Source organism: Entelurus aequoreus, linkage group LG19 (assembly GCF_033978785.1).
Source record: "Entelurus aequoreus isolate RoL-2023_Sb linkage group LG19, RoL_Eaeq_v1.1, whole genome shotgun sequence".
NCBI lineage: Eukaryota > Metazoa > Chordata > Actinopteri > Syngnathiformes > Syngnathidae > Entelurus > Entelurus aequoreus.
In genome coordinates, this window is record NC_084749.1 from 27,832,892 (window position 1) to 27,856,101 (window position 23,210).

General features: G+C 38.1%; 2 protein-coding genes across 4 annotated transcripts in view; one reads left to right on the plus strand and one right to left on the minus strand.

Annotated features, from left to right (window-relative positions):
• ddah1 (dimethylarginine dimethylaminohydrolase 1) overlaps positions 1-7,265 on the plus strand; it is a 216,670-nt gene extending 209,405 nt beyond the window's left edge. For both annotated transcript variants that reach the window (XM_062028210.1, XM_062028209.1), the window contains one exon: positions 6,407-7,265. In XM_062028210.1, coding sequence (XP_061884194.1) covers positions 6,407-6,523 — 117 coding nt within the window. In that variant the 3' untranslated portion in view covers positions 6,524-7,265. The remainder of the gene's footprint in view (positions 1-6,406) is intronic.
• The window catches only part of mpl (MPL proto-oncogene, thrombopoietin receptor), a 49,241-nt gene that overhangs the window by 10,921 nt on the left and 15,110 nt on the right, over positions 1-23,210 (minus strand). The window contains exons 6-12 of one of the 2 annotated variants that reach the window (XM_062028208.1): positions 21,187-21,292; positions 20,885-21,054; positions 20,661-20,806; positions 18,442-18,601; positions 16,162-16,243; positions 12,814-12,901; positions 12,450-12,744 (exon numbers count right to left, since the gene is read on the minus strand). In XM_062028208.1, the coding sequence (XP_061884192.1) occupies positions 12,450-12,744; positions 12,814-12,901; positions 16,162-16,243; positions 18,442-18,601; positions 20,661-20,806; positions 20,885-21,054; positions 21,187-21,292 (1,047 nt within the window). Of the gene's footprint in view, positions 1-12,008; positions 12,745-12,813; positions 12,902-16,161; positions 16,244-18,441; positions 18,602-20,660; positions 20,807-20,884; positions 21,055-21,186; positions 21,293-23,210 lie in introns of those variants that run through there. The other variant, XM_062028207.1, reaches the window with a different exon arrangement.

A 23,210-nucleotide genomic window follows, 5' to 3' on the forward strand; every position in this document is an offset into this window, starting at 1 on the left:
ACATTTGAACAGCAGTGTAGATAGAACATGTTTAAAGAGAAAGTAAGCAGATATTAACAGTAAATGAACAAGTAGATTAATAATTAATGTACTTCTCCTTAATGATTTTGACAAAATAATAGAATGATAAATGACACAATATGTTACTGAATATGTCAGCACCCAAATTAGGAGCCTTGATATGCTTACTTACTACTAAAAGACAAGTTGTCTTGTATGTTCACTATTTTATTTAAGGACAAACTTGCAATAAGAAACATATGTTTAATTTACCCCAAGTTTTTTGTTAAAATAAAGCCAATAATGCAATTTTTTGTGGTCCCCTTTATTTAGAAAAGTAGCAAAATAATTTTGGTACCGGTACCAAAATATTGTTATCGGGACAACACGTTTTTTTATGCCCATTTGGTCTGGGTTGTCAGGTCTCTCCACACCAAACCCATCCAAATTTGTCTTTAAGCAGACAAATAGACTTGTGTTCCGTCAGTCTTTTAGTAGTGGCTGATTGCATGGCTATGCATTATTGAACAGCTGTTGCCATAACAACAGGACTTGTGAAATTTGGCGCCGGTGCCAAAAACATTTCTACAGCTCTGGGCTATGTCTGTGATTTTAAGGACTCCAGGGAGAAGTAGAAATGTACAAAGAGTGGGCTAACCTTCGTTTGGCACACTTTCAAAAGGGAATGAGTATGATGTTCCAATCACCACAGTGTGATGCATGATAGAGATTTACAGGTGTTGTAACCCGCTCCCTCCCCAAAACTGTGGTTGTTGTTTTTTATTCATCTGGATTTTTTTAAATACCCTTGTACTTTGCCACGAGTTACAGTGGAACCTCAATATACAGACCTAATTGGTTCTTGAACAGGGTTCGTAAATAGAAAAGGTTGGCGCAAATTAAACATGAATAATGGTTCCCAGCCTCGACAAAAGTCCATATTTTAGTAAAAGTTTGAACACAACAAAGTGCTATACTGTACTGTATATAAAAAAAAACATAAGGGGGCGATGGCTCAAATTTCTATTTAATAACAAAGTCAAAACAACAACTAGCTAAACTGTCCTCATCATCAGCCACCCTGCCGACATGCACACACACCGTCACTAGCCCGAGTCGGTTTATTTTCTTGTCCATTCCTTTTTTTGGACTCATATATATATACACACTAGAAAAATGCTACATATAAAAAGGCTAAAACATACTTTATTTAATAACAAAGTCAAAACAACAACAACTAGCTGAACCAGGGGTACCCAAACTTTGTGCCTCTACAGGCCAAAGTGAAAATGTGCCAAAAGGCTGTAGGCCAAACAGCAATTTTATCATTTCAACATCATCACCTTTGATAAATGTCAACTTATGTTCTCTGTTTGTAACAGAACAGTGGATGAATAAATTGTAAATAAATAATGTACCATAAGTAAGTAAAGAAATATTAAATACATAAATAATCATTATCTAAAAAAAAAAAGGGTTCAAGATGTTCATCATAATTGTTCTTCTTTGTACTTTGTGAACACTTGCAGTTTGAACAGTCTCTTAAAGGCCTACTGAAATGATTTTTTATTTATTTAAATGGGGATAGCAGATCTATTCTATGTGTCATACTTGATCATTTCGCGATATTGCCATATTTTTGCTGAAAGGATTTAGTAGAGAACATTGACGATAAAGTTTTGGTCGCTGATAAAAAAAAGCCTTGCCTGTACCGGAAGTAGCGTGACGTCACAGGCTGAAGGGCTCCTCACATTTCCCCATTGTTTTCAATGCAGCAAGAGCGATTCGGACCGAGAAAGCGACGATTACCCCATTAATTTGAGCGAGGATGAAAGATTTGTGGATGAGGAACGTGAGAGTGAAGGACTAGAGTGCAGTGCAGGACGTATCTTTTTTCACTCTGACCGTAACTTAGGTACAAGGGTTCATTGGATTCCACACTTTCTCCTTTTTCTATTGTGGATCACGGATTTGTATTTTAAACCACCTCGGATACTATATCCTCTTGAAAATGAGAGTCGAGAACGCGAAATGGACATTCACAGTGACTTTTATCTCCATGACAATACATCGGCGAAGCTCTTTAGCTACGGAGCTAACGTGATAGCATCGGGCTTAAATGCAGATAGAAACAAAATAAATAAACCCCTGACTGGAAGGATAGACATAAAATCAACAATGCTATTAAACCATGGACCTGTAAATACACGGTTAATGCTTTCCAGCCTGGCGAAGGTTAACAATGCTGTTGCTAATGACGCCATTGAAGCTAACTTAGCTACGGGACCTCACAGAGCTATGCTAAAAACATTAGCGCTCCACCTACGCCCGCCAGCCCTCATGTGCTCATCAACCCCCGTGCTCACCTGCGTTTCAGTGATCGACGGCGCGACGAAGGACTTCACCCGATCATAGATGCGGTCGGCGGCCCGGAGACGGAGGAAGTCAAGGTGAGGTTGGCGGCTAGTGCGTCTGCTATCCATCTCAAAGTCCTCCTGGTTGTGTTGCTGTAGTCCGCCGCTAATACACTGATCCCACCTACAGCTTTCTTCTTTGCAGTCTTCATTGTTCATTAAACAAATTGCAAAAGATTCACCAACACAGATGTCCAGAATACTGTGGAATTTTTTGATGAAAACAGAGCTGTTTGTATTGAGATACAATGGTGTGCCAATACTTCCGTTCTCTCCGTGACGTCACGCGCATACGTCATCATACATAGACGTTTCCAACCGGAAGTTTCGCGGGAAATTTAAAATTGCACTTTATAAGTTAACCCGGCCGTATTGGCATGTGTTGCAATGTTAAGATTTCATCATTGATATATAAACTATCAGACTGCGTGGTCGGTAGTAGTGGGTTTCAGTAGGCCTTTAAACTGAATCATATTGGTGCTTTGTTTGATTTATTTGCTTAATTCATTCCATAACTTAGTTCCACATACGCAAATGCTAAAGGTCTTAAATGTTGTACGCGCATACAAATGTTTTGAATGAGATTTTCCTCTAAGTTGTGTAGAGAACTCTACATGCGACTGTTTTGTTGGCCTTTATGCTACTCTCTTAAGTTTATGTTTATGCTTTGCAAATGACATTTTGTCATTGTTTTTTGCCCAACATGTGCTTTTGGTGCGGCACGCTGCGCTTGTGTTTTTGCCTAAATTTTGATTAAAACTCATCTTATCTGCAAGCTGCCTGCTGTCCTTAGCATCCTGAATCGCAAACACCACAACGACTGCTTTGGTTCTGTGGAATGATAGGCTGACTAACAGACTAGGTTGTTAAGCGCAATTAACAATTAACAAAAGCAGATGCAAAATTTTGACGAACATTCTTGTATTACAAAACCAGTGAAGTTGGCATGTTGTGTTAATCGTAAATAAAACAATACAATGATTTGCAAATCCTTTTCAACTTATATTCAATTGAATAGACTGCAAAGACAAAATATTTAATGTTCGAACTGAGAAACTGTTTTTGTCTTTGCAAATAATCATTAACTTAGAATTTAATTTGGGAACTGAGGAGACCAATTTTTTAAGATTTTCAGGGGGAATTATTTCCCATTCTTGCTTGATGTACAGCTTAAGTTGTTCAACAGTTGTTGTGGTATTTTACACTTCATAATGCACCACACATTTTCAATGGGAGACAGGTCTGGACTACAGGCAGGCTAGTCTAGTACCCGCGCTCTTTTTACTACGAAGCCACGCTGTTGTAGCACGTGCAGAATGTGGCTTGGCATTGTTTTGCTGAAATAAGCAGGGGCGTCCATGCAAAAGTCGTTGCTTGGATGGTAACATATGTTGCTCCAAAACCTGTATGTACCTTTCAGCCTTAATGGTGCCTTCACAGATGTGTAAGTTACCCATGCCTTGGGCACTAATACACCCCCATACCATCACAGATGCTGACTTTTGAACGTTGCGCCTATAATAGTCCTTATGGTTATTTTCCTCTTTGGTCCAGAGGACACGACGTCCACAGTTTCCAAAAACAAATTGAAATGTGGACTCGTCAGACCGCAGAACACTTTTCCACTTTGCATCAGTCCATCTTAGATGAGCTCGGGCCCAGCGAAGCCAGCTGCGTTTCTGGGTGTTGTTGATAAATGGCTTTCGCTTTGCATAGTTGAGTTTTATTTTGCACTTACAGATGTAGCAACTAAATGTAGTTACTGACAGTGGTTTTCTGAGGTCTTCCTGAGCCCATGTGGTGATATCCTTTACACACTGATGTCGCTTTTTGATGCAGTACATCCTGAGGGATTGAAAGTCAGGGGCTTGCCGCTTGCATGCAGTGATTTCTCCACATTCTTTGAACGTTTTGATGTTATTACGGACCGTACATGGTGAAATCCCTAAATTCCTTGCAACAGCTCATTGAGAAATGTTGTTCTTAAACTGTTCGACAATTTGCTTACGCATTTGTTCACAAAATGGTGACCCTCGCTCCACCCTTGTTTGTGAATGACTGAGCATTTCATGGAAGCTGTTTTATACCCCTGCGATGATGTGGCGACTTGTCCAGGGTGTACGCCGCCTTCCACTCGAATGCAGCAGAGATAGGCTCCAGCATCCCCCGCGACCCCAAAAGGGACAAGCGGTAGAAATGGATGGATGGATGCTTTATACCCAATCATGGCACCCACCTGTCCCCAGCTAGCCTGTTCACCTGTGGGATGTTCCAAATAAGTGTTTGATGAGCATTCCTCAACTTTCTCAGTCTTTTTTTGCCACTTGTGCCAGCTTTTTTGAAACATGTTGCAGGCATGAAGTTCCAAATGAGCTAATATTTGCAAAAAATAAAGTTTCTCAGTTCGAACGTTAAGTATCTTGTCTTTTCCAGTCCATTCAATTGAATATAAGTTGAAAAGGATTTGCAAATCATTGTATTTTGTTTTTATTTACAATTTACACAACGTGCTAACTTCACTGGTTTTGGGTTTAGTAAATGGAATCATACGAAAAGTGGGGCATACAAAAACTGAAGTACCTGTGTTGTGTATCACATGCAATAAAGGTACAATTCTGCAAGAAATATTATATCACTGGTATTAAAGGCCTACTGAAACCCACTACTACCGACCACGCAGTCTTAAAGTTAATATATCAATGATGAAATCTTAACATTGCAACACATGCCAATACGGCCGGGTTAACTTATAAAGTGCAATTTTAAATTTCCCGCTAAACTTCCGGTTGAAAATGTCTATGTATGATGACGTTTGCGCGTGACGTCACTAGTTAAACGGAAGTATTCGGACACATTGTATCTCAATACAAACAGCTCTGTTTTCATCGAACAATTCCACAGTATACTGGACATCTGTGTTGGTGAATCTTTTGCAATTTGTTTAATGAACAATGGAGACTGCAAAGAAGAAAGCTGTAGGTGGGATCGGTGTATTAGCGGCTGGCTGCAGCAACACAACCAGGAGAATTTTGACTAGCCGCCGACCGCATTGATGATCGGGTGAAGTCCTTTGTTGCACCGTCGATCGCTAGAACGCAGGTACACGGGTGTTGATGAGCAGATGAGGGCTGGCGGGCGTAGGTGGATAGCTAATGTTTTTAGCATAGCTCTGTGAGGTCCCGTTGCTAAGTTAGCTTCAATGGCGTCGTTAGCAACAGCATTGTTAAGCTTCGCCAGGCTGGAAAGCATTAACCGTGTATTTACAGGTCCATGGTTTAATAGTATTGTTGATTTTCTGTCTATCCTTCCAGTCAGGGGTTCATTTCTTTTGTTTCTATCTGCAGTTAAGCCTGATGCTATCAAGTTAGCTCCGTAGCTAAAGTGCTTCGCCGATGTATTGTCATGGAGATAAAAGTCACTGTGAATGTCCATTTCGCGTTCTTGACTCTCATTTTCAAGAGGATATAGTATTCGAGGTGGTTTAAAATACAAATCCGTGATCCACAATAGAAAAAGGAGAGAGTGTGGAATCCAATGAGCCAGCTTGTACCTAAGTTACGGTCAGAGCGAAAAAAGATGCGTCCTGCACTGAACTCTAGCCCTTCACTCTCACGTTCCTCATCCACAAATTTTTCATCCTGCCTCAAATTAATGGGGTAATCGTCGCTTTCTCTGTCCGAATCTCTCTCGCTGCTCGTGTAAACAATGGGGAAATGTGAGGAGCCCTTCAACCTGTGACGTCACGCTACTTCCGGTACAGGCAAGGCTTTTTTTATCAGCGACCAAAAGTTGCGAACTTTATCGTCGATGTTCTCTACTAAATCCTCTCAGCAAAAATATGGCAATATTGCGAAATGATCAAGTATGACACATAGAATGGATCTGCTATCCCCGTTTCAATAAAAAAAAATAATTTCAGTAGGCCTTTAAAATATGACTTGATTACAAAGAAAACAACAGTTGTCAGTCATCCGTTTTTTTTTTGTCCTCAGATGTTTGAGAAGTTGAAGGACCACATGCTGATTCCTCTGTCTAACATGGAGAAAGTGAAAGTAGATGGAGCCCTCACATGCTGCTCAGTGCTCCTCAACAAGAAGGCCGACAACTAAGTGCATTTCGACCAAGTGGAGCCTGTATCCAAGACTTGGTAAAAACCGTCACTGGAAAATGAGATTCGTTTTTTTTAAATTAACGGGTATATAGTATTAAAGTACATAATTGATACCTTTTGCTTTTGTCCAATCGTGGGACGCCCGTGTGTTTATGATATGTGTTCAAAGTCCATTTACTTTTTAGACTGCGTTGCCTCTCAACGTGACTGTGAGTGAGAGTTGAGGAAATGACATCAGGAGGTGATGCTTGCGTATGGGCAGGCAAGCAGTGATGAAGCGTGGAAAGAATTTGGTCCGTTGTGTTCAGAGGGGAGGCCTGCAACGCCAGTAAACACTGACTCTTAAACTTCCTCCGTCTTCGTCTCTCACCCACGTTTCTACTAGTGCCTGAAAGACGGGTTTGCATTAACTTAAGGCCGTGACATCATAGTGTCTGGCAGAGGTACCAGGGATGTTGAGGTAGGTCTTACTAACAATGATGTGAAGCATCATACCCTCCTTGTTATGTTACTACACACAGATTGTGTATTCTTTCCTATTAAGCTTGAATTCCGTACTACTTCACCATAATTTTGTCACGCTGCTGATTATAATTACGTTTTATCCCACAGTGGTAGGAATAATAGTTTTTTGTTGTTGTTGTACTTTAAATGTTTAAACCAAGGTTTTGTAGTTTTCATCTTGTAATAGGTTTTGGCCTCTTTGTTTAATAAACAACTATAGCACCTACTGTTTAAAATGAGTTCTTATGTTCTTCTTTATGTAGATGTTTACATATGTTACAATTTAAGAGCTCAGTACTGTCAAATACTGAATTGATGGATAAAGCCAAGATTACATTTAGTGGCAACAGAACATAAGCACAACCATTTAAATACAACACCACCACCTGGTGGCAAGTAAATGAACACCATTTTTTTTTTTTATATTATTTTTATTTTTTGTCCTGTCCAGCTTCTCAGGCAAATCATATACCATATTTTTCCAACTATAAGTCGCAGTTTTTTTCATAGTGCGACTTATACTCAGGAGCGACTTATGTGTGAAATTATTAACACATTACTGTAAAATATCAAATATTATTTAGCTCATTCACGTAAGAGACTAGACGTACAAGATTTCATGGGATTTAGCGATTAGGAGTGACAGATTGTTTGGTAAATGTATAGCATGTTCTATATGTTATAGTTATTTGAATGACTCTTACCATAATATGTTACGTTAACATACCAGGCACGTTCTCAGTTGGTTATTTGTGCCTCATATAACGTACACTTATTCAGCCTGTTGTTCACTATTCTTTATTTATTTTGAATTGCCTTTCAAATGTCTATTCTTGGTGTTGGGTTTTATCAAATAAATTTCCCCCAAAAATGCGACTTATACTCCAGTGCGACTTATATATGTTTTTTTCCTTCTTTATTATGCATTTTCGGCCGGTGTGACTTGTACTCCGGAGCGACTTATAGTCCGAAAAATACGGTAGTTGATGTAGATGCCCATATCGGCTGTTCAGATTTACTTTACAAAAGAGAAGTGTAGGATACTTTTCTTGTTTCCTTATTTGTATTTGACTTTATTAATCAATTAATTATCATTTATATTATCATTTGGTGCAGCCGGGCCGGAGCAGGAGGGGATAGAAAGAGAAAAAAAGGAAGACTAAGGAGGAAATTGTGGGGACGAGGGGAATTAGACAGAGAGACAAAAACAACAACAGCAAACACAACAATAACAACAACAACAACAATAGAGCAACATCAGCAAATACGATATGTACAAATATGATGGTAAAAGTGATAGCAAAGAAGCAGTTAGCGAAATAAACAATAATACAGAAATGACAATGAGCATTTTTACACTACAAATGGAGCATTACAAATACCAATAGAAATAGCACTATTGATAATGAACAATACCAGTAATTGTCCTCTATTATCAACAATACAGTTGTTCAAATGCAACAATAAATATATTTAATGATAACTAGAGATAAAAAAGGAATACCTAAAAATGGAGGGGAAGAAAGAGAAGCAACCTATATTAACCTTGTAAATTGTTATAGTAACAATAGTTTAAGCTTTGTCAGTGTGCCATGTGTTACCAAATTTAACACAAGTGGGCTCCTCAAGCCCAAATATCTGCCATAATAAAAATGTGCCACAGGGCTTAGAGAAACGCACTAGTTTTCATATTTATTAAGAACATTACCGTATTTTTCGGACTATAAGTCGCACCGGCCGAAAATGCATAATAAAGAAGGAAAAAAACATATATAAGTCGCACTGGAGTATAAATCGCATTTTTGGGGGAAATTTTTTTGATAAAACCCAACACCAAGAATAGACATTTGAAAGGCAATTTAAAATAAATAAAGAATAGTGAACAACAGGCTGAATAATTGTACGTTATATGACGCATAAATAACCAACTGAGAACGTGCCTGGTATGTTAACGTAACATATTATGGTAAGAGTCATTCAAATAACTATAACATATAGAACATGCTATACGTTTACCAAACAATCTGTCACTCCTAATCGCTAAATCCCATGAAATCTTAGACGTCTAGTCTCTTACGTGAATGAGCTAAATAATATTATTTGATATTTTACGGTAATGTGTTAATAATTTCACACATAAGTCGCTCCTGAGTATAAGTCGCACCCCCGGCCAAACTATGAAAAAAACTGCGATTTATAGTCCGAAAAATACGGTATGTTGTTGTTCAACACACATCAATATGTTTTAAGTTATATGGAATAATTTTAACGCACACTAGTATGTAGGTATAATAGGTAATACTAAACAGGTAAATAATTTGTTGTTTTGGTAACACTTTAGTATGGGAAACATATTCTAAGTAACAAAGACTTAATTTAGAGTTATTTGGACACTAGGGGAACGCATAAGGGTTAGGGTTAGAGTTAGGGTTACTAATGAGCAATAATTCTGAGGTTATTGAGGGAAGAAACTTAGTTAATGACTTACTGGTTGTATAATAAGGCCAAGCAGAATAAGGCATTAATAAGTACTTAATAATGACTAATTAAGAGCCAATATGTTACAAATTTGCAACAAACAACTAATTAATGGTGAATATGTTCCCCATACTGAAGTGTTACTGTTGTTTTGTAAACAGCACTGTATAGGATAGCACACATTTTTGTTGCACTCACAAAGACAAAGATTCTGATTCTAATGAATGGAAAAAAAGGTACTCTGCATTTACCTTTATGTTGTCAATCAAATTTATTCTCCACTAAAACAATAAAAGCACGCCATGTAATAGTTGCACAATACAAATGGGTTATGATTTACCACCATCACTCGAAAACAATACGATATAAGATACAAAAAAAATACAGCCAAATAAAAACCAACAACACACTCAGGGTGTCCCCATAGTCTTCACACGCAAGTAAAAATGGGTATATTATACAATCAGAGTATATTTAAAATATATACAGTACAGGCCAAAAGTTTGGACACACCTTCTCATTTCAATGCATTTTCTTTATTTTCATGACTATTTACATTGTAGATTGTCACTGAAGGCATCAAAACTATGACACCTGTGAAGTGAAAACCATTTCAGGTGACTACCTCTTCAAGATCATCGAGAGAATGCCAAGAGAATGCAAAGCAGACAAAGGGTGGCTATTTTGAAGAAACTAGAATATAAAACATGTTTTCAGTTATTTCATCTTTTTTTGTTAAGTACATAACTCCACATGTGTTCATTCATAGTTTTGATACCTTTCATGTAAATAGTCATGAAAATAAAGAAAACACATTGAATGAGAAGGTGTGTCCAAACCTTTGGCCTGTACTGTATGTATAGAGATAAATAATATAAAATTGATAAATTCAACATATATTTTAGTTTTTATACAAAATATATTTCATCGATTTACTTTTAAATTGTAAAACTATTTAAACATTTTATATAATTGTTTTATTAAGTATTTATGAAAAACTATTCGGTATTTGTTGAATTGTATCATGTCCATTGAATTTTGCTGAATGCTGACTTACCATAAAATTAACACAGCGTGTCCCTAAAGTCTAAACAAATGTGTAAAAATTTGTATATAATATAATTAAAGAATATTGAAAATACAGTATGTATGTTTAAAAAGAAGTGACGTTAACAAATGCAACATATTTGTAAAATAGATATAAAATAAATGTTTTCATTTATGCCATTTTTATTTCGTCAAATTAATATTGTATTTTTTACGTAATTATCTAAATAGGCATTTATTAAATAGGAAATATTTTAATTGTATCATATGAGTATGTCCATTGAATGTTGCTAAATGCTGACTTATAAAAAAGTGACCAAAGAGTGTCACTGAAGTCTGCACACATTTCTAAAAATGTGTATATTACACGATTAAAATAATCAAAAATATATGTATAGAAAATGAATGGATGGATGTACACATAGAACATAATATCAATACATGCAACACATATTTGATTTGTTGTATGAAAATAATTTGCATGTGTCATTTTTTAATTGTAAATTATTATTTTTTTACATACCTATTAAATTAGGTATTCATTAACAAATAAGTATTAGTTTAAGTGTATCGATTGTATGTCCATTGCTTCTAAATTCTGACTTACAAGGTGTCCCAAAAGTCTGGACACAATTGTAAAAATATTGAAGAACAATTGGGACGGCGTAGCGCAGTTGGGAGAGTGGCCGTGCCAGCAACCTGAGGGTTCCTGGTTCGATCCCCACCTACTACCAACCTCGTCACGTCCGTTGTGTCCTTGAGCAAGACACTTCACCCTTGCTCCTGATGGGTCGTGGTTAGAGCCTTGCTTGGCAGCTTCCGCCATCAGTGTGTGAACGTGTGTGTGAATGGGTGAATGTGGAAATAGTGTCAAAGCGCTTTGAGTACCTTGAAGGTAGAAAAGCGCTATACAAGTATAACCCATCCATCCATCCATCCATTTTCTACCGCTTAACCCATTTACCATAATTAAAAATAGCTATAAAAAAGTATGTACAGTACTACAATATCATTAACAGTTGTTTTGAATAATGATAAATGATAAATGGGTTATACTTGTATAGCGCTTTTCTACCTTCAAGGTACTCAAAGCGCTTTGACAGTATTTCCACATTCACCCATTCACACACACATTCACACACTGATGGCGGGAGCTGCCATGCAAGGCGCTAACCAGCAGCCATCAGAGGCAAAGGGTGAAGTGTCTTGCCCAAGGACACAACAGCCGTGACTAGGAAGGTAGAAGGTGGGAATTGAACCCCAGTAACCAGCAACACTCCGATTGCTGGCACAGCCACTCTACCAACTTCGCCACGCCGTCCCATAATGATTTAATTTGGTTTTATAGATAAATAAAACATATCATATGTGCAGCTGGGATAGGCTCCAGCACCCCAACCCCGAAAAGGGACAAGCAGTAGAAAATGGATGGATGGATGTTTTTTATATTCAGACTTTAGCACCAGCCATCCACCAGTCATTGTTTTTGCAACCCGCTTGCTCCCTCTACTGGCTAAACGCTATGTAGTAAAATGTTTCCAACTGCATATGACTTAAAAACATGTTTATATATCACAATGTTTGCTTCAAATGCATTTTTTTTAGTAGAAATAAAGAAGACTGAGATACTGATACAGTAGAAAAGTGATGTGCTGATTGATTACCAGCATGCTCATATTTGACAATAACATATGTGCAATGTAACTATAACTTGTTACTGCAGGGTAAGTTTGTATAAAGGTTGCCAGGCTCTCTAATGTCAGCCCCTTTTTCAGTGACTGCAGGCTCGGAAAGAGGCAAGTAGGAATGGTTCAGTAAGTCATTGTCCAAGCCAGTGGGGACACAGACCGAGTCATCGGTGTAGAAACAGTGACAGGTTTTTGGAAGAAACTCACCCTCCATTCCCGGGCCTCTTATCTCCCCAAACTGCTCACAGACATACTTGTTTCCTGTGGCACATATAATGACACTCTCCCTGTTCAGAGTCACATAGTCTGGAAACACTTTCAGTTCTGTTCTGGGGCTTTCCTCTTCCTGGTCTCCGCTGCCGTGCTCTGGTTCTGACGACAGGAGTTGAGTCGATTCGTGGAACGACTTACCCAACCCTGAGACCTCCTGCTGAGACATGACCTCCACCAAAGAAGAAGAGCACGCCTCCTCAAAGTACTGTTTTGTCGTGACTGGGAGGTCCTGTAGATAAAGATGTTTGCTGAAGGTGTACAGAAGTGCTTGCTAAGTAAAACTTTTTCAGGTGTTTACCCAATTCTGCAAGTTGGTCTCAGTGAGGAAACTCTGAAGGACTTTGTCGAGGTTTGGCACAGGCGGCCACAACCACTGCTTCAGTTTTCTATGAATGACAACACAACCTAGATTACAACTTGATATTAAACATTGTTATATATGTATTAAAAACTGGTTGTCCTCAAATTTCCTCCAGATAAATTCTAACAAAACGGAAACTCTGATAATCGCTCCCGATAAAAAGATCCCCCTGGTCAAGAACTCCCTTAGTGCTCTGGGTGCATCTGTTAAAAGTAGTCTCAGAAACCTTGGGGTTGTGTTTGATCAGTCAATGTCTTTGGAGGGTCACTGACCAAAAACTGTTTTTATCATTTCAGAAATATTTCTAAAGTGAGAAATTAGTTGTCAAAATTGGATCTCCAAATGATTATTCGCGCGTTCATTTCGTCTCGTATTGACTATTGCAATTCTCTTTTCACTCTTTTCAACAAGTCCACGCTAAAGAGACTTCAAACTGTACAAAATGCGGCTGCCAGACTTTTGACCGATGCACCCAAAACAGCCCATCTCAACCCTCTTTTCATCCAGTCTTCATTGGCTTCCAGTTAAATTCCGCATTGAGTTTAAAATTTTAGTCCTGACATTCCGTGCGTTGCATGGTGGGGCCCCTCAGTACATCACTGACTTGCTATGTCCCTACTCTTCAGGGCGCAGCCTCCCGTCTTCAGGCCAGAGTCTTCTAAAGATCCCCAAAACTTGTTTTAAAACCCGTGGAGACCTGGCATTCCAGACTATAGCTCCCAGACTTGGGACAATTTGCACCAGTCCCTCCGTGATCTTGACTGTGTTGAAACTTTTAAGAAACATTTGAAAACTTCTCTTTTTAGTAAAGCTTGTAGTTAATGCAGCTTTTAATTATCACTTTAATCCACTGTGTATCCTTTTTATGATGTTGCCCCTGTTGTTTTAAATTGAATTGTTGTTTTACTTCACCTATGTTTTGTACAGCACTTTGTGATTTTATCTGTGAAAAGCGCTTTATATATACAATTTACTTACTTACTATTATATTAAGTCAGGATGTCCCCATCGACAGTTTTGGCCTTTGATCCCAATCAGATTTTTTGGCCTCGGAACTGATCCGATTTCGAGTCCCAATTCGATACTTTGACAAAAGATGTTTTATAGCAAGTAACTTAAGTAAACATAATGATTTTTAAGAAGCTTATCGTATTTTTTTGTGGTATTGAATGCTATACATATATTTTTTCTACAAAATAAAGTAGCGAGAGCACAATAACTAAACACAACAAAAACTACTATTGACTTAAATTACGTGGGTTTTGCCCTCAAAGCCTTCCTTTAACCGGAGACTCTGAGTTTGTAAACGATAACAACAACTCCACCAAAAATGTGTTTCTAAAAATAAGAACACAACGTTTTCACACTGGTACTATTCAAGGTATCCATAGTATCGACATCTGGATCTATCACCCCTACTTTACATTGAAGCTGAAGCCATTCCTTTTCGTCTAGTCCTCACTGGAGGACTAGTGGAAAGTTTCTGGAAAAAACTTTGTTTATTTTCCGCCATGGTAGTGAATATTAATATCTTAGAAGCGGCTTCACGCTGTCGATAGACGACGTGTTCATTCAAGAGTCTTTATTATCATTACGCGAACATAACACCATTTTCAGTGAGGAACTCAATAAAAGGAAACATTAAAATACTGACAGAAACATAACAAAAAAATGTATTTGAAAAATAGTGCAACTTGCTCTCAAATTTCCAGTATGACTTATCTGATAATATGGTCTGAGTGCAGAAGTGTTACTCCAGTGACGAAAATCTACGAACATTACTGAAGACGTTCGGAGCTAAATATTCAAAATGGCTGACTGAATTTGTGGCATTTTGTCATGTTTTGATGGTATTTTAACGTACTTTCGGATTGTAATTACAATATGGTTTCATGGATACAATGAAACACAATTAAGCATATAAAATCAACTAGTTTTGTCACTCTACTGGTACTTTAAAGGCCTACTGAAACCCACTACTACCGACCACGCAGTCTGATAGTTTATATATCAATGATGAAATCTTAACATTGCAACACATGCCAATACGGCCGGGTTAACTTATAAAGTGCAATTTTAAATTTCCCGCTAAACTTCCGGTTGAAAATGTCTATGTATGATGATGTATGCGCGTGACGTCACTAGATAAACGGAAGTATTGGTACACCTTTGAATCCAATACAAAAAAGCTCTGTTTTCATCTCAAAATTCCACAGTATTCTGGACATCTGTGTTGGTGAATCTTTTGCAATTTGTTTAATGAACAATGGAGACGGCAAAGAAGAAAGTTTTAGGTGGGATCGGTGTATTAGCGGCTAGCTGCAGCAACACAACCAGGAGGACTTTGACTTGGATAGCAGACGCGCTAGCCGACGCTAGCCGCCGACCGCACGGATGATCATAGCTCTGTGAGGTCCCGTTGCTAAGTTAGCTTCAATGGCGTCGTTAGCAACAGCATTTTTAAGCTTCGCCAAGCTGGAAATTTCTAACCGTGTATTTACATGTCCACGGTTTAATAGTATTGTTGATCTTCTGTCTATCCTTCCAGTCAGTGGTTTATTTATTTTGTTTCTATCTGCATTTGAGCCCGATGCTATCACGTTAGCTCAGTAGCTAAAGAGTCGTGGAGATAAAAGTAACTGTGAATGTCCATTTCGCGTTCTCGACTCTCATTTTCAAGAGGATATAGTATCCGAGGTGGTTTAAAATACAAATCCGTGATCCACAATAGAAAAAGGAGAAAGTGTGGAATCCAATGAACTCTTGTACCTAAGTTATGGTCAGAGCGAAAAAAGATACGTCCTGCACTGCATTCTAGTCCTTCACTCTCACGTTCCTCATCCACAAATCTTTCATCCTCGCTCAAATAATGGGGTAATCGTCGCTTTCTCGGTCTGAATCTCTCTCGCTGCATTGTAAACAATGGGGAAATGTGAGCAGCCCTCCAGCCTGTGACGTCACGCTACTTCCGGTAGGAGCAAGGCTTTTTTTTATCAGCGACCAAAAGTTGCGAACTTTATCGTCGTTGTTCTCTACTAAATCCTTTCAGCAAAAATATGGCAATATCGCGAAATGATCAAGTATGACACATAGAATGGATCTGCTATCCCCGTTTAAATAAAAAAAATCATTTCAGTAGGCCTTTAAGCCATGTCAACACCACGACACAGATCACCAGCCTATCTCAAATCAGTTAAAAAAGGCAAATATCGCCACCACAATGCGATCCCATGATTGGGATCGGGATATCTCTCGTGATAATAGATGGAAAAATTAAATACTTACTGGAAATAAGTAAAAACCAAAGAGATGAAGATGACAGCAGTTATCAGCAGTGTGACAGGAATGCAAATCATAAGCAAAGTATCTGAAAAAGTCATATAATGGTCTTGTATTACTGTAATGTCCAACAAAACAAAGAAATCATATTTTATATTTTACTGTGGGGGGGGGGGGGGGGGGTCTCAAACTCAATTTACTTTGGGGCCGCTGGAGTCAGCTATGGTGACTCTGAGCTGTTAAGTCAAATTGCATGTAAAATTAAATAATTGTATATTTTGACACATAAGTTCCGCTGGACACGGTTAGAGACACTCCTGCTTGCTTGGCAGTAGCTGCTCTTTGTGTTGCCCATTGTGTGTTTGTGTGTTTTGTCATTTTTGTGTTTGCACTGTTATTGTAGTTAGTGGGATTCAAGATTGCCATAAAATATTATACAAACCCTGTTTCCATATGAGTTGGGAAATTGTGTTGGATGTAAATATAAACGGAATACAATGATTTGCAAATCCTTTCCAACCCATATTCAATTGAATGCTCTACAAAGACAAGATATTTGATGTTCAAACTCATAAACTTTATTTTTTTTTTTGCAAATAATCATTAACTTAGAATTTCATGGCTGCAACACGTGCCAAAGTAGTCGGGAAAGGGCATGTTCACCACTGTGTTACATGGCCTTTCCTTTTAACAACACTCAGTAAACGTTTGGGAACTGAGGAGACACATTTTTTAAGCTTCTCAGGTGGAATTCTTTCCCATTCATGCTTGATGTACAGTTTAAGTTGTTCAACAGTCCGGGGGTCTCCGTTGTGGTATTTTAGGCTTCATAATGCGCCACACATTTTCAATGGGAGACAGGTCTGGACTACAGGCAGGCCAGTCTAGTACCCGCACTCTTTTACTATGAAGCCACGTTGATGTAACACGTGGCTTGGCATTGTCTTGCTGAAATAAGCAGGGGCGTCCATGGTAACGTTGCTTGGATGGCAACATATGTTGCTCCAAAACCTGTATGTACCTTTGAGCATTAATGGCGCCTTCACAGATGTGTAAGTTACCCATGTCTTGTGCACTAATACACCCCCATACCATCACAGATGCTGGCTTTTCAACTTTGCGCCTATAACAATCCGGATGGTTCTTTTCCTCTTTGGTCCGGAGGACACGACGTCAACAGTTTCCAAAAACAATTCGAAATGTGGACTCGTCAGACCACAGAACACATTTCCACTTTGTATCAGTCCATCTTAGATGAGCTCAGGCCCAGCGAAGCCGACGGCGTTTTTGGGGGTTGTTGATAAACAGTTTTCGCCTTGAATAGGAGAGTTTTAACTTGCACTTACAGATGTAGCGACCAACTGTAGTTACTGACAGTGGGTTTCTGAAGTGTTCCTGAGCCCATGTGGTGATATCCTTTACACATTGATGTCACTTGTTGATGCAGTACAGCCTGAGGGATCGAAGGTCACGGGCTTAGCTGCTTACGTGCAGTGATTTCTCCAGATTCTCTGAACCCTTTGATGATATTACGGACGATGGTGAAATCCCTACATTCCTTGCAATAGCTGGTTGAGAAAGGTTTTTCTTAAACTGTTCAACAATTTGCTCACGCATTTGTTGACAAAGTGGTGACCCTCGCCCCATCCTTGTTTGTGAATGACTGAGCATTTCATGGAATCTACTTTTATACCCAATCATGGCACCCACCTGTTCCCAATTTGCCTGTTCACCTGTGGGATGTTCCAAATAAGTGTTTGATGAGCATTCCTCAACTTTATCAGTATTTTTTGCCACCTTTCCCAACTTCTTTGTCATGTGTTGCTGGCATCAAATTCTAAAGTTAATGATTATTTGCAAAAAAAAAAATTGTATCAGTTTGAACATCAAATATGTTGTCTTTGTAGCATATTCAACTGAATATGGGTTGAAAATGATTTGCAAATCATTGTATTCTGTTTATATTTACATCTAACACAATTTCCCAACTCATATGGAAACGGGGTTTGTACTATGAAAGAGATGGCCACAATGGAGATATCGAATTTTAATTAGGCAAACAAAACATAAAAGTCCTTAAGTTTTTAAAGGGAATACAACATTTTGGATTGTTTGTGTCTTTTTTGCCCTCAAATTTCTCAATAAACTTCAGTCCTAAATTAAGTTAAGTTGACGGCCATAAAATATGGGCCCGTGGGGCACGAGTTTGAGACACCTTTTTTAAGCCAATCAAAGTTGGCTTAACCACTTGCATATGTGACTAATGAACCGCTCCATTGATCCTACCTATTCCTGCAGGAGTTTTTCCCGTGAGAACATCCGACCAGTCGCTCCATTGACCAGAAAAAAAATATCCATTTGGTTTCGCTCTGACCTTCACCTTGTATTGGCTCCTTGAGGGAGTCTCCAGACATGTGCTTGTTGATGGGCCCTTCAGGGAAACCAACTGAAGAAACAAAACATTGAAGAACTGATTGATATTTAATGTTGGAAATCCTTCAATCAATATTGGATCGGTGATTAGGGGTGAAAGTCAGACTATGCCTTGGACTGGCCACCATTATTTTTGTTATATTATTAAACATTTGAAAGTGTTCATTACTATATAAGTATTACTGTTGCCATTGTTGATGTTGCAGCTGGATACCAGGATAACATAATTTTGAACAGTCATTTATTTCGCATTAAATCGTAATAAACAAATCAAAGCATAACACAAAATACATTGCTTATGTTGTTGTTGATGGCAATCAATATGCGTGCAAAATTTTTTTATTTTGATGTATAGACACACAAAGTGCATAAAGATTTGCATGCACCAGGTTTTATATGTCTAAATACTTTTGTACTTTTGCTGTCTTGTGCACCGGGACTTTAAGTCAGAATGCCGAATAAACTTTATTTAGATGAGGCCGCAGGGCTTTTAGCTCATTGGCTAGGACTTTTAACTCCTTGGCTAGGGCTTTTAGCTTTACTGGTAATTAGTGGGGATTTGGTCGCTGATTCAACCCCAGCGTATGCATGGCTGGGCCCAATCTAAACTGAAAAATCTGAAATGTCGATATCAATAACTATTTCTGCAATAGCAAAAAGCTTTGTCTGTAAATCAGGGGTGTCAAACACATTTTTATTGAGGGCCACATTGCAGATATGGCTGCTTTTATAGGGTCGTATGTAACAGTGAATACATATGAATATAAATGTTTAAGGATGTGCTTAATGATACTATTACACCATTGTCTATGCAATTGATTATTGTATATTGTTTTATATACACTTAAAAAATAAAGCTGTAGATTTAACGATAAAAACCTGGCAGCTCGATTGCCAGAATTTTACATATAAGGTGGGGTTGTTTACAGCATAATACTGTAAATGGAAAAACAGTTTTTTACGTTAAAATTCTAACGACTTAGTTGTCAGTTTTTATGGCTGTTGTTTTTACTGTGTATTAATGTAAATTGAAAACGGTACTACATTTTTTTAGAGTTAAATTCTGGGTACCTTTTTTTGTTTTGTTTTGTTTTTTTACGGTGAAATCTATAGTCATTTTTGCAGCGTACAACTTGATGGATAACTTGCTCATAAATCAAGCAGATATCTAAGTCTTTATTCTTTTTTTAACAAAATACATTTTGGAATGTATGAAAATGTAACATTTGTTGCATTATTAGATAATATTGAATGTAAATATATACTGTATGCAATTGCATGCAATACATGTAAATACATGCATTTACTGTCAAAATGGAACAATGAATGTGTTTAGTAAAAAAAGATTAAGTACTTTTGACACATATTAAAGTTAAAGTTAAAGTTCCAATGATTGTCACACACACACACACTCACTGGGTGTGGTGAAATCAATCAATCAATCAATCAATCAATCAATCAATCAATCAATCAATCAATCAATCAAAGTTTATTTATATAGCCCTAAATCACGAGTGTCTCAAAGGGCTGCACAAGCCACAACGACAGCAATGTGTCCTCTACATTTGACCCATCCCCATTGTCACCCCCTGGAAGGTGAGGGGAGCAGTGAGCAGCAGCGTGCGCCACGCTCAGAAATCATTTGGTGATTTCACCCCCAATTCCAACCCTTGATGCTGAGTCCCAAGCAGGGAGGCAAAGGGTCCCATTTTTTTATAGTCTTTGGTATGACTCGGCCGGGGTCCGAACTCATGACCTCCCAGTCTCAGGGCAGACTTTCTAACCACAAGGCCACTGAGCTGGTATATGGATTATATACGGGATTTTGCAGGCTATATAAAATGATTTGACGGGCCAGATCGGCCTTGAGTTTAAAACCTGTGCTTTAAACATAATTATGCAAAATATTTTCGGCTTTTTAAAAGAATAAAAAAATATATGTATGTATATTCTTTGATTTTTTTGTTTTTAGTATTGACACCACTTCACTGCAGGTTTAGTAACTCCTTATTAGTGGGGAAAAACCTGAGTGTCATTAGTGAATTAGCATGTTAGAAAGGGCAAAAACCTACCAGCCATGATTTGCTCTCTCTGATTTGGCAGCCAACTTCATATTGCATGTGTGCAGACAGAGTAAAAATATGAGGTGGCTCCCATGTCAAACACAATCTCCCTCCCTCCAGAGATCCTCTCAGATCAGCTGGTGGAGATGTTTTAACTATCAAACAAAGCGTGAACGAGTATCAGATATCGCTCTATGTGATGCGATCCATATTTAATAAAGAGGTTCACTCACCGATGTTTTGGATTGTGAACTCTTGGCTGTAAAAGGTTCTGCTGAGTGGAACTGTGGGACTGCTTAGTTTGATTAGGACTTTTCTGGACGTATCTCCCTGAAAACGGCATTGGTCGGTCAGCATCCCGCCATGCAGACACTCTGTCCAGTCAGTCCAGCCCAAAGACTTACTGCAATTGAAATATCATCTCGTCAAATACAAGCAGGTTGTGTTTCTCTCAGAAAAAGTAAATGTTGTTTGTGCATTTTTTTTAGGCAGAGCTTTATGTGTATAATAAGAATGACGAGATTGGAACTGCTACCTCAGGTGCATTTTGTAGAAAAGTCTTGTTTGGCTGTATCTGCTGACGTTCCAATGACAGGTGACTGTTTGCAGGTCACGGGTGTAGCACTTCAGTGAAACGTCCTCTGCAAAGAAAACATTTACAATTGATCTATAATAAGGAAATTAATATAAGTGCTTATTCTGTCTAGTAATTGAGTATCAAAATAAATGCTGTATTCAGTTCAGTTCAGTTCAGTTTCAGTTTATTTTGAACATGCATACAATACAATGTAATTCATCACATATTTCCAGTTTTTTCATTACAGCATGTCCGAAAAGGAGTAGGAAGAAGCAGAGCTTATTTAATCCTACACCTTTTCATACCAGAGCAATTTTATCCAATTTCCTTGTTCTCTGTAACAGAACAGTGAGCAAATAAATAAATGAAATAAATAATTTACCATAGTAAGCAAAACAATATGAAATACATAAATAATCTTTGTCTCAATTAAAACAAAAAAAAAGAAAGAAAAAAAAGGGTTCAAGATGTTCATCATAATTCTTGTTCTGTGAACTTTGTAAACACTTGTAGTTTGAACAGTCTCATAAACTGAATCATATTGGTGCTTTGTTTGATTTATTTGGTTAATCAATTCCATAATTTAATTCCACATACTTATATACTAAAGGTTTTAAGTGTTGTACGAGCATACAAATGTTTTAAATTAGATTGTCCTCTAAGGTTATATTTCTCCTCTTTTCTTCAGAAGAATTGTTGTACATTCTTGGGTAGCAGGTTATAGTTTGCTTTGTACATCATTTTAGCCATTTGCAAATGCACCAAATCATTGTATTTCAATAATTGTGATTTAATAAATAAAGGGTTTGTATGTTCTTTATATCCAACATTATGTATTATTCAAATTTATCTTTTTTGTAACACCAATACTGAATGAAGCGCACCTTTGTAGTTGTTGCCCCATATTTATACACAATAACTCAGATATGGTAACATAACATGTACTGTATTGTATCTGACATAAGACACGCTTGCTGAGGTCAAAAGTCAAAGGTCTGCCTGATGAGGTGTTCTTACTCAAATTTAAATTTTGAAGGGTCTGGGGTTGGTGTATCGCTCTACACAGCGATAGTATCAACACAAAATCTTAGATTTGCAACTGCATGCCAAGTCTGCTATATAATACTTTCAAAAGAAACTCAGAAGTGTAAGAAAACAAGATGTAACAACTGAAAAGCACTGTTTTTTTTTAATCATCAGCCAACTTCCATCCATCCATTTTCTACCGCTTGGGTACTGGAGCCTATCCCAGCTGTGCTCGGGCGGAAAGCGGGGTACACCCTGGACAAGTCGCCACCTCATAGCAGGGCCAACACAGATAGACAGACAACATTCACACTCACATTCACACACTAGGGCCAATTTAGTGTTGCCAATCAATCTATCCCCAGGTGCATGTCTTTGGAGGCACTAACCCAGTGGTTCTTAACCTGGGTTCGATCGAACGCTAGGGGTTCGGTGAGTCGGGCTCAGGGGTTCGGCGGAGGTCAAGACACACTCGACTCATCATGTAAATAAAAACTTCTCCCTATCGGCGTACTACGGATATGGCAACAGCTAACTGATTTGCAGGTGTGTAATTTGTTGTGAGTTTATGCACTGTGTTGGTTTTGTTGTTTGAACAAGGTGATGTTCATGCACGGTTCATTTTGTGCACCAGTATGAAAACATGGTAACACTTTAGTATGGGGAACATATTCACCATTAATTAGTTGCTTATTAACATACAAATTAGTAACATATTGGCTCTTAACTAGTCATTATTAAGTACTTATTAATGCCTTATTCGGCATGGCCTTATTATAACCCTAAACCTCTAACCCTGACCCTAACCCTCTAACCCTAACCCTAACCCTAACCCTAACCAAATAACTCTAAATTAAGTCTTTGTTACTTAGAATATGTTCCCCTAGTGTCCAAAAAACTCTAAATTAAGTCTTTGTTACTTAGAATATGTTCCCCATACTAAAGTGTTACCAAAA